At 44.1% G+C, this 12,486-nt stretch overlaps 1 protein-coding gene across 1 annotated transcript in view; it reads left to right on the top strand.

Annotated features, from left to right (window-relative positions):
- The window catches only part of PLCL1 (phospholipase C like 1 (inactive)), a 252,641-nt gene extending 240,650 nt beyond the window's left edge, over window positions 1-11,991 (top strand). The window contains exon 6 of the mRNA XM_008146488.3: window positions 11,569-11,991. Within this exon, the coding sequence (XP_008144710.2) occupies window positions 11,569-11,757 (189 nt within the window). The 3' untranslated portion in view covers window positions 11,758-11,991. The remainder of the gene's footprint in view (window positions 1-11,568) is intronic.
- The last annotated feature ends 495 nt before the right edge of the window (window positions 11,992-12,486 follow it).

The following is a 12,486-nucleotide window of genomic DNA, read 5'->3' as shown; positions in this document are numbered from 1 at the left end:
AAATCCCTATATTTTACTTTTAAGTTTAGGTAGATTTACTTATGTATTTAAATTCATATGCTTAACAGTTTTAATTTCTGTATAACTTTCCAACTTCCTAACTATACTCGGCTCTGAAATAAGGGGGAAGCCATTAGGACACAAGGAAGACGAAGTGAGACCAACCAGTCCAAGAAGTAGAGGCTTTCAGTTATTTCTCCTTATGTTTTGTCGTTGTCCTTTCCCAGTTCATTGTTCAGTTGTGTGTATTCACATAAGAAGCCTTTCATAAGAGCCTTCCGCTCCCCTCCAGCTCCTCTGTTTCCCATCTCTCTCCCCACCTACACATCCCATCTTCTTAACAAGGTTGTGTTTGCTCTCCCTGCATCCACTTCCTTACCGCCCACACTCCTTAGCCTACTTTCATCTGTCTTCTTCCCTGACACTCCATGAAATCACTCGCCAAAGTTGCCAGTCACTTTGTCACAAAGCTTGTGGACACTTTCAGTTTCTATCTTATTTGATTACTTGGGAACATTCCACATGGCTGGTCACTCCTTCCTTGCCTCCCAGCTTCCCCGGGTTTCTGGGACCCCCTACCTGGTCTTCCTCTTATATTTCTGGCTCTTTCTCCCCATGAGTTTCTTCAGGTTACCCTTCGTCTGCTCTTCTATTAAATGCGGGTGTTCCTTTAGTTCCTAACCTAGTTCTCTTCTTACTTCATTCTTTTGGGGTCATGCTGTCCATGCAAATGGTTATCCTCTCTGTGCTAGCAGGTACCAGATTGTACCTTTGGTTCCTGTGTCGCTCCTTGTCTCTAGGTTACCTGCACTTGCCACCCCTCCCTCTCAACTACCCACCAGGCATCAGCACACTGGGGAGGGCTGTCAGCCACAGCGAGGTCGGCATGTCGCAAACTGCGCTCAGCTCCTGCCTGCCCTCAGTGACACCTCTGGTATCCCTCCCCGAAGGAATGAATGAATGGCAACTCTGAGTATCCAAGCCAGAATCCTGGATGGATCATGTAGCCAGTAATTGAAGCAATGGAATCAGTAAACTTCTTAAAGTGAAACCTTACCAAGCAAATACCAACCAGAATGCATTTTTAAAAACATCCTTCTAAAATGAGTAACTGTCTCTGTAGCCCTTGTCTGCTCAGGGGCTTGGAGCATCCTCCTCTGTCGCGCTGTTGTGAATGATCTTTCTGAAATGGGAAGAGCGTGAGCTGGCTAAGTAGAGGTTTCTAGAGAGGCTCCTTCTGTGTTTGGCTTATGGCACTCACTCTAGGAGCCTGAATTCAGGTTTCAGGGTTATTTGTTATGCAAGGAAAGCTAATACTATATAATAACGGTCTAATATGCAAATTGTCCCCTTGACCGGGAGTTTGACCAGAAGTTCGACCACGGGTTGGGTCTGGCCCACCAACCGCCGTGGCCCCTTCCCACAGCCATCACCCCCCATCACCTCCCCACCTCGATTGGGGGCGGAGCCGGCTGGTCAACCTCACGCATCCCCTCCCCTCGGCCACCTGGCCAGATCTGGGCAGGCTGTCCGGACCCCACCCGAGCACGAATTCGTGCACTGGGCCTCTAGTTTGCAATATTGGAATTCGTAAACAGTACTTGTTTTTTGTGCCGATGCCTGTCCATTCATCACTGCAGCTGCATTGGCGATGCAGTTAATTGCCGTTGTCACCTTCTGAAGGTCGGTATTAATCTTCTGTCCTTTCTTATTAGAGCTGCTGACGTAGAGGCAGGTGATCACAATAATGGAAGGGAAGAGCAGAGAGCAGGGGACCCACAGGCAGCGGCTCCTCACCGTGACTGCAAGGGCATGTCAGGGTGCCAGCATCATCGCACAAACCGGAACTCACCAAGCTTTCTGGGTTGTATCTTTAAAATGACTCAGGGTTTCCTGTTATTCAGCTCACTGTGTGGAAGCGGAGTTGTTGGCATTTTCTGTGAGGGGATTAGGCTCGCAGTTGTTGCGCAGCGCGGACAGATGGCCTCTTACCCGGAGCAGCCTCGCAGGAACCTGTCTCCTGGCATCTTCAGAAACCCATCGGGTCTGTCACAGAAGCTAGTGCTCGTCATTCACTTCCTTTGGTGACAGATGACTTCAGTTCATTTTTACTTTCTCATCTGGCTTAAGCGGAACAGCTGTTTCAAATTGTTTTTCCCACTCGCGAGGGCTGCTTTGGTGTTTCCCACTGACCGATGTTGAAACCTCTGAATGACAAATAAGAACGTGAGCTTGTGGGGCCCGAGGGTGTCACACTCCGGGGTTCCCCAAGGACAGATCCTGCAGTTGTTACTCTTTTTATTTTAATCATTATGGGGTCTCTTACAGGACTAATGGGGGGTCAGTCTTTAATTTTATTCTCTGTAACAACTGTCCCCCCACTTCACCATCTTGTCTTTTATGAGGCTCAAAGTGGTTTTGTTTCCTCATATTTTATAAGGAAAGTACCGTAGACATCTACAACATTGTCATTATCGATAACAAAATGTTGCAGTTATAGAAACTTTTAACTTAATTTTCTGTGTGTAGAATAATAATAATAGCTAACAATCATTAAAGTTTGCCATGCATTCCAGGCATTGTTCTCAGTGATTCACCGGCATTGTCTACATGAATCTCACAATAAGCCTAGAGATGGGTACAATCATTAGAGCCATTTTAGGGACGAGTACACTCAGGCACCGAATGACCTTGCCCAAGGTCAAAAAGCCAGGACTTGAAACCAGGTAGTCTGGTAGTGGAGGTCACAGTATGAGCTCACCTATCGAAGAGCAATGTGGTCACAATTCAAAGCCTCTAGATCACATGGTTATTACATGAGAGAAACGTGGACCCCTGAGATTCAGAGACTTCCTTCGTGGGGCCTAGAGTCCTGGCTCTGCTCCTGGGCTGTGCGCTGCCGTCTGGGGCAGCCCCCTTGTGCGGGCACTTACTAGGGGCTCCTGGGCACTGCAAGGGGACGCAGTGTCCGGAGACCTGAGAACCAGCTGAAGAGCCCTCACATCAACAGCGTCCTTTAAATGTGCAGCTGGTGCCGGCAAGAATTTCATTCTCATAAGACCTCCTTTTTCTGGACCTGCTCTATTAGGGCTCATGATGATGTCTTTGAGATGAAAAGCAATCATCTTCTCTGCACTTCTAACGCAGATGATCTTCCACCTTTGCTTTTGTATTTCAGTTTTCTGAAAAACTGTCTCAGAGGAAAATTATTACATTCTTCCGAACTCTGAAATTTGCCACGTTGAAGGCAAAAATCAGACATCAAAGTACTTTTGTGTGGGAAATTCATGGGGTTCTATCAAGGATTTTTTTCTTTTTTAAACCCAATAGGTCTTAATCTATTTCTTCTTTGTATTTCTAAGATCTATTAGATAACATGCTCAACATATCATATAATGTGCCTAAATACAGTGAAGAAAAAAACATCTATTGTCCTGGGAAGCAGGCATTATTAGTTATTTCCTTTATACTATTTCCTGTGTGAACCTGGGCAATACATTTACTTAGATGTCTGGAGTCCAGTTCTTGATCTAAAAAGTTAAAAAAACATGCATTGTAGCTGTCCTTCAGATGTCTCAAACTTTTTTTTCTTTATTGATTAAGGTATTACATATGTGTCCTTATCCCCCATTGCCTCCCCCACTCCCCAATCATGCCCTCACCCTCACCCCCTGTGTCTCAAACTTTTGAAATAATTGCTAGGAACTCTTAGCAGAACAAAATTATACTGTCATTAAATGATACTTTATTGAGTATTTTCCACATTGTGTTTTTTTAGGTTCAAATTTCAAGGAAACAAAATAAATTCTATGTAGAAAAGATGGAATGTATTAGGCCATTTTTGGTGCTGCACCCTAGAGACAGCATCCTTCCAGAACATTCTCCGGTACTGTTTCTATCTGTCTCTGTCCGACTGTGGGGGCACTGAGAATGTGGGGCGAGCATCACAAGATCCTCACACCCCGTTTTACTCACTGTAAGACGCCCGGAGAGGAACGAAGGCGCCTCTCTTTCACGTTGTTGCTCATTTGTCATTTAACCAGGGAAGCCTCGTCTGGTCTCCGAGGCTGCCGTGCCCTCACAGCATCACATCCCTTTTCTCTGAGCACGGACACAACTTGTGTTTCGATAGAACTTTATTTTTATGGCGTTTGATTGATGCCTGTGTCCCTAACGAGACTGAAGTTCTATGTGATCAAGAAGGACATCTGTGCTCAACACCATATCCCTGGAATGTAGTCTGCGGGTTCTGAAGTGGGCGTGGCACTGCCCCCAGAGGGCATCGGAGGTGACTGGGAGGTTGTGCACTTGGTGGTGGTGGCCAGGGATGCCGATGTCCTGCGCGGTAGGACAGAGCAACATAACAAAGAATTGCCCCCTGTCCTGCAGTTCTTTCTTACGTCCTGCCAGACGAAACTCTCTAAGATACATTTTGAAGGACTTTAGTAAATTGTATTAATTTTTTTATAAGAAGTTATGTGAAAGGTCCAGTATATGAGGAAATGGTAGTTACTGAGAGGAATGTCTAAATGAATAAAGATATTGTTTCTAAATTGTTGGATAGTTTCTAAATTGTTGGATAATGTATGCACTCTGGGAATTCCGTCTACTTTATTGCATAATTACAATACGTACAGTAATCCTGGAGCAAGCTGGGGAGTGCAATTGGCTTTAATTTGATTCTTCATTTGCTGTTATTGACAGTCCATGGTAGGCATTCCACAGTGTCCTGCAAAGTGCAAGTTGATAGTATCAATCACAAGAAGAACGTCCTTTTGGGTATTTTTGAAGATTTGGCAAGTTTGGTGGGATGTACGGGCATAATTTATTTCCTCACTTGCTGGATTATCAGATTTTTTTCTCCATGGGGAGAGTCTGACTTGTCTTGGCATGTTATCCCCTTCCTTTTATTATATGCAAATAAGTCTGGTCTGTTGCTATTATTTGTTCGTATATTAGTGTCTATCTGATATATCTGCATTTTCATTTTTTAATATATTTTGTGTGTGGGGGATGGCATCTGATCTTATTTCTCTTTTACATGTAAATGAATCCATATTGAGTAAGTGTGGGCATCTGCCTACTTCATTATGGCTTTGTGTGCGCCTGCCTAGGCATTTACATATTGCAATACATATGATTTCTTCTTTCTTTTTTAAAAATATATTTTATTGATTTTTTACAGAGAGGAAGGGAGAGGGACAGAGAGTTAGAAACATCAATCAGCTGCCTCCTGCACGCCCTCCCCACTGGGGATGTGCCTGCAACCAAGGTACATGCCCTTGACCAGAATCGAACCTGGGACCCTTCAGTCCTCAGGCCTACACTCTATTCACTGAACCAAACCAGTTAGGGCAGATTTTTTTCTTTTTAAAGAATATATTTTTATTGATTTCAGAGAGAGAGAGAGAGAGAGAAACATCAATGAAGAGAGAGAATCATTGATGGGCTGCCTCCTGCACACCCGCCCCCCACTGGGGATTGAGCCTGCAACCCAGGCATGTACCCTGACCGGGAATCAAACCGTGACCTCCTGTTCATAGGTCAATGCTCAACCACTGAGCAACACTGGCTGGGCTTAAGCCTATTTTTTTAAGAAACCTTTTAATACAAAGGTTTTCTACATACAATACAGTTATCATTTTGAAGCAAATAGGGTTCTTCATTTCTTCAACATCCAAGTTAATCAAGATTTTTTGATGAGAAAGATATTGTAATAATGTAGGATGCTAGCTGAGAAAGAAATGTTGAAAAGATCTTATTTGTCAGGTCTTTAAGACATATGGTTTCAAATTTAACTTTGAATACAATTTTCATTTTGTTGAATTTTAATAGAGTATAACATCAATATTTTATAGCCTTTTGTATGTGTATTGAATATGGCATTTTTCTTTACTTTGCAATGTTGTTTTCTCTGTGGCATTAAATTATTCTTAAAATTTCTTTGAAATATCTTATATACTTTATAAGTTATTCTTCAGAACTGGATTCTCAGATATTAAGAAGAATTATTTATTTTTTATTTCCATAGTCTTCAGAAACATTTGATTGAGTTTATGACCAATACTAAAATGTATCAGTCACAAAACTAATTTTAAAAAATGAACTTTATGTAAAGCTATTAAATCTAATGGCTCAGGTGTAATTCCCTTTTTGTTCCTGTAAAAATATAATAATTTAATGTCATTACATAGTAAAGTTTTGAAAAGCAGTGTTGGTTTTGAGTGAGAATTTCACAAGAGTAACATAAAAGCTCCATTAAGCCAATACTCTTAGACCAGAGCTACTTTACATCTTGTCATCTATATTTCTTGCGTGTTCATAGAGTAAAAATTCGACTTTTTAAGTAGTGAGTAGAACACCATTCAAATATTTGGTTGCCAAGGTGTTGAAAAATAATAAATCTGAGCGTTGATTACTAAATGCAATGGAAACTTCTGTTTTTGTGCAATTAAGGTATTCAGTACATAATCTAATGGCTGCACCTCTGGGCCCTGTAACTTATCTTGTATACATTCCCTACACGGCCACGTTTTCATCCTGGAGAGCCAGAATTCCAGGCCATCTTTGCCTAGTTTTACCCAATGTTCCAGAAATGTAACATCAAGAGACTTAGATCTGTCATGACATCAACACACCTGCTATTTTAATTTTTTAAATAAAGGGCATTGTAATAGTTGTGTCCATCTCTTCAGAGTAAAATATTTAGTCTCTTTAGGTAATACAGAAATTCCCCCAACAGCATGGTTTTTGAACTAGTAAGATGGTAATAATGCATAGCTCACCCAGGTACGGGCTTTTCAACCAAAAACTAGCTGGAAACAAGTAAAGAGCTGCTGTCTGCCACGCTGCAGCATCATCCAGGGTGACTGTCGCTGTGGGTGTGGACTCCCACGGGGAAAGAATGTCAGGGAACCAGTCTGTTCTTGAGTGTGTGCTGGGAAATACCCATACAAGTTGTGTAGAGACAGAGCTGCGTTTGTTTACGCGTGGAGCTGTGTGTTTGTGAGGGTCTCTCCATTCCCAGAGCCTCAGTGAGCTGCTTTAAATACTTGTGGTGTTCTCGGAGGCAGCCCACGCATTTCCTTCCCACGTGACGAGGACACTAGTCAAGATGTTCCCCTGCTCTTCCGTGCGCTGACATCACAGGGGAGTGCAGTTCATGGGAAAGGGGGTGTGAAGGAGCCACGGGTGTCTTTTGTAAGTTACTCTACCAGATTGTAGCCCAAACTGTTTTCCAAGTTTGGGGGAAAGGAGGGGACTGCCTTTCTCAGTAAGAACAGGACTAACAAAAATCCCAAATGTCTTTGATGGATAATAAAATATATTACGAAGAGAACTTACAATATAACTAATAATAACTTACATTTAGAATTCCAGCCCCTTTCATGGTTATGATATAATGAGATAATGTGGGCCAATTGATTTGCACTTCGCATCTTGTATTCAACAAATGTGAGCTTCTATTTAGTGTTGTGAGAGCATTTTATTTTCAGTCATACATTTATTAGTAGTAATAAAAATTGTGGTGGTATTGTAGGGCAGCCCCATTTTCAATCTAAATTACATCAGATCTTTCTTGACTTCTAGATAATGTATTTTAATTGCAATTTAATGCAGTTGGAAGGAGTTGGTTATGAATGCCTAATGTCTCTTTATCAAAAATTAATTACTAATTTTTAAAAATATTTTTTTATTGATTTTTTACAGAGAGGAAGGGAGAGGGATAGAGAGTTAGAAACATCGATGAGAGAGAAACATCTATCAGCTGCCTCCTGCACACCCCCTACTGAGGATGTGCCCACAACCAAGGTACATGCCCTTGACCTGGAATCGAACCTGGGACCCTTCAGTCCGCAGGCCGACGCTCTATCCATCGAGCCAAACGGGTCAGGGCAGTCATTGCTGACTTTTTATTTACAATCAGTATCGTGATGGCTCTGTGGTTTTCTATAGTCCCCAAGTGTTACCTTTTAGATGTGTTGGGATTTCCATGGACTCTTCCTTTCAGAAGCCACATGACTCTGGGGCCGATTGCTGACCACTGCTCTGGAGACTGCCGGAGTCCCACTGCCCCATCTGCATCGGTCTGCCAGGGTTCCTCCCATTCCTCTCACCTTCTTCTGGGCTGAAGAAGTCTTGCTAATTTCCCCTGAAGCATCCCTAGTACCAGAGAGAACTGCCGTTCCCGAGATTGCTCGCATACCGGGACATGGCAGCTCCTCCACCTTTCTTCCAGGTGGAGTGTTCATTCACTTTACATTCTGGGCCATGACAACCCCAGACTTACTTTAGTGCCCACGAGGTATTTCAGTCTACGTACAACCAAGCAGGGCTAATTCTCCCGGGTTCTCTCCTTCCTCCTCCTTTCCCAAGACCTCTGAGCATTTCGGAACGTATTCTTTAGAAATGCCCTCAACAGTGCTCCTTAAATGCCTACTACACACCAGCACCTGCAAACGCCTTCGCTCCGTGGTCGGCAAACTGCGGCTCGTGAGCCACATGCAGTTCTTTGGCCCCTTGAGTATGGCTCTTCCACAAAATACCAGGGCCTGGGCGAGTCTGTTTTGAAGAAGTGGCGTTAGAAGTTTACGTTTAAAAAAATTTGGCTCTCAAAAGAAATTTCAATCGTTGTACTGTTGATATTTGGCTCTGTGGGCTAATGAGTTTGCCCACCACGGCCTTAGCTGATCTGAATACCTGACACATCTGTGGAACATGACACACAGGTCAGCGATGTTTTCAGGGAGGAGGTATGGTATCAGGTGTCCAGTGAGGAGGAGTTTGAGGAGTGGCACAGAGAAGAGAGGGATGCTGTTGGCCAGGGGAAATCACTGCACAAAAAATGGGCCCAAGTTAACACTCAGAGGAATGCCAGAACGGGGCTGTTAACAACAAACTCCACCCTCTGCGGTGTTTTCGAGGACGAGTCTTTCCTGGTTCTGGTGCCGTCAGCAGCAGGGACCAAGGCATTGATTCCTTGAACCACAGAATAGAAAGATGACCTCTTGTTTGTCCTATTAAAAAATAGAAAACAATTTTTTTTCATGAATGGTTCAGTGTAACTCTTCACAGCGTAGCCTTGCACTTGTTCTCCTTCTATTAGCTGGCCGTTTCACGTCTCTCCCATTGTTCTCTGCCCCTGTCTTCCCTCCAGGACACGTTGTCTCCTGCTAGCAGGAGGGGAGGGAGCTGTTCTGGGCCCTGGCACACACTGTCCTCTCCTATTGGCCATTGTTTCCTGGAGAGACTGGCTTCTATTGAGCAGAACTGGCACCGTCTGGCATGTCAGCCTGGATGCCCACCTCTCAGGCTGACGAGACGACACTCTGACTGGCTAATTAGATTCGTTTTATAACCTGCCGCAGGGAGCGGATACGAGAGCATTCTGAGTTCACGAGTACTTTCAAGCTTGATGTGTTTCCATGTTTCACTGGTCTCTTGCAATGAAGGAAGATGCCAGTTTTGTTTGTGTGACGCCTTTCAAATTCTTGATGAAAATTTCAAAACTGAAAGAAAAGGGAGCTCTTAAAAGAAATACTCTCAAAACGAGTGCAGGCATTTTCTCTTTATTAGTACAGTTTGGATTTTCACAGGAATCTTTCCATTTGTAAAAATAGTAGCAATATGCATCTCTCTACATAGACTCTTGCAGATACATTATAAACAAGTCAGTAAAAAGTAAGTAATATATGCACAATACCAAGATATTTGTTATAACAGACCACATTAGGTGCTTTTCATATCACCTTGTAGCATAGTTTACTTGTGGGTGTTTGAATCACGAGTGGCTTTTCAGCGTATTTTCTTTCATGTTTAGGACTGTGAGGGAGGCAGAAGGATGTTTTCATTTTTATAAAAGAAAAAGTGGCCCAAGAAGAAACCGTTGGAGCTCAAAGCAAAGCGGAGACCCTGGCTGTGCTCCCGCCAGTGTGCGGTTGGTGTGCCCTGCCCCCTGGCCTCCGGGTTCCATCTCTGAGCCCTGACAGTGGTGCCACGGGGGTAGGGATTCCCTCTTCATCTGTGTGTTTCCTGGGTAACCATGACAGGGAGGCTGCAATGTGCTGTGTGGAGCACGATTGGCCTTGAAGAGCAGCTGTGTCAGGCCCTGGTTAACACGGCAGACTCTGGGGCCAGCTGCTGGACTTGACCGAGACCCCAGCTCTGCACTTACAGCTGCATGACTCTGGGAAAGGCGACCGCTCTGAAAAAAAAAAAAAAAAAAGTGCCAAGCTAATAGGGATGTTGTGGCAAAAGGAGGAATGACATCCATGTAAAGCACAAAGGAGAAATGGCCTGCACAGAGCAACTGCACGTTGTATTATTATTACTTGAGAATTGCGTTTTCCACACTGGACGTGACTTTGTTTTGCAGCGTCTGGCGGGGACTCACTGGGTTTGCACTGATAAGAACGGATTCCCCAAGTTCTGCTGGTGGAGTGCGTATTTCCCTTAAGCGGTCTATATCTGACGAGTGCTTGTTCTTCAGCCTCCTAAATGGATAAAAATCTGTGGGCACGGTGAGTGGAACAGGCACTGCCCACGCGGCGGAAGACCTGGGCTGCAGCCAGCGCAGTCGTGTACCCGCTGTGGCTGTGACCGTGGGGCAGCCACGCAGCCTCATCCAGCTCAGCTTCCTTCGCCCTCCCGAGGAGGCTGCACTGTGCAACTTCCCATCCACTCCCCATCCCACTCCACGACGGAAGTAATCGGGTTGTTTCCTTTACCAAAATGTTAGGCAAAGCAAGCCCTACTTACCCATCTCATCTAATTAAAGGCTGTTACTAGGAGGATCTAACTTTCATTACGTCAGATAGAATTGACGAGTGCCTGTATAGATCTACGGAATGATATATTCTGAGGCATTTATAAAAATACAAGTTTCCTCCTACATCCTAAGGAAAGCAAATTAAAGCAATGAACCGTGCATCATGGAGCACCTTGCATGGAATGGATGGCTTGTCCTTGCGCGGGTCCCTGCCTTGTGGAGGGACCGTCTGTGTAACCCTGGTCCTCCCACACTGTCCTCACGCCGTCTGTGTAACCCTGGTCCTCCCACACTGTCCTCACGCTCGGGCATGGCCCTGAGGACGGAGAGCGGAGAGAGGAATTGCTTTCCCTTTTGTCTGTGCACTGTGGGAACACATCCGGGTCTCCCCACACAGAGCGCTCACTCCCGTGTGTGTACTTGACCATTATAACAAGGAAATAAAATAAAAAAGAAAACGAATGGGAAGATGTATTTCTCGGGCACAGGTGCGACAGCTGACGATGTCCTGTGGTCCTCGGTTGCTTTGTGCTTTGATTGACATGCTGAACCTCTCTTTCTCCATCAGTCAGGTGGGAATGTTGTCCTCAGGATGGAAAAGACACAGAGTGCTGGCAACTAAGAATTTATCAAGCCGGGCCGGCATGGCTCCGTGATCGACCTGTGACCAGGAGGTCATTGTTCAATTCCCAGTCAAGGGCACATGCCTGGTTGCAGGCTCGATTCCCTGTGGGGGCCATGCAGGAGGTAGCTGATCGATTGTTCTCTCTCATCATTGATGTGTTTCCGCCTGTTTGCAGGGCCAAGGAGACCTGCTGAAGAGCGCGAAGAACGAAGCTCTGGAGAACATGAAGCAGATCCAGCTGGCGTGCTTGTCCTGCGGGCTCAGTAAGGCCCCCGGCGGCACAGCCGAGGCCAAGGGCAAGCGCAGCCTGGAAGCCATCGAGGAGAAGGAAGGTGGCGAGGAGAACGGGAAGCTGCGGCCCTGAGCAGCGCCGCCGAGTGCACCGTCCTTTGTGTCAAAGACTGTTTTTTTCCTTCTGGTTTTCTTTCCTGAAGCTTTTTAGACTTTCACAAAAAGATGCCATCTTTGGGATGTTGGATGTAAACAGGTATTTTCACAATGTCAGTATTTTAATGTAGTTAATTTATCTAAGTTAAACTGCTTAGTAGTAGTGTTTTAAATTCTGAGATGTGTGAACACACCCATGTGTGGATGTGGGTAGGTGTGTGTGTGTGTGTGTGTGTGTGTGTCAGAGAGAGAGAGACAGAAAGGGACAGAGATACAGAGGGAGGTTGAGATCCTGTTAAAATCCATGCTTGTATTGCATTATTCATTTAGTAAGTTATTAATTAATGTATCATTTTAGGAAAAATTTGTTAACCTAAAATTCTAAAGAGCACTCACTAGGACCTGTTGCTGTGTTTACCTTTACTTCTCGACCTTTGTCATTTAATTCAGAGATGTTGACATTGCTTATTATTAAAGGAAGCCAAATTTGCCAATGCATAGGTATTTTGATGATTACACATAGATTAGCAAAATTCCTAACAATCACAGTAGAAATAAAAATGAACGAAAGATAAACAAATGATTAAAATTTCTGAAAAGATCAGAAAAGTCATTTCTTCAGTTAGTGAACTCTAAAATATTTATTAAATAAAATCAATTTTTAGAAAGTTTTATGTAGTTGTGTACTAAACAGATAGGATATCTG

The sequence above is a fragment of the Eptesicus fuscus genome, chromosome 11 (genome assembly GCF_027574615.1).
Source record: "Eptesicus fuscus isolate TK198812 chromosome 11, DD_ASM_mEF_20220401, whole genome shotgun sequence".
Lineage (NCBI taxonomy): Eukaryota > Metazoa > Chordata > Mammalia > Chiroptera > Vespertilionidae > Eptesicus > Eptesicus fuscus.
This window is presented reverse-complemented; position numbering and strand designations above follow the sequence as displayed.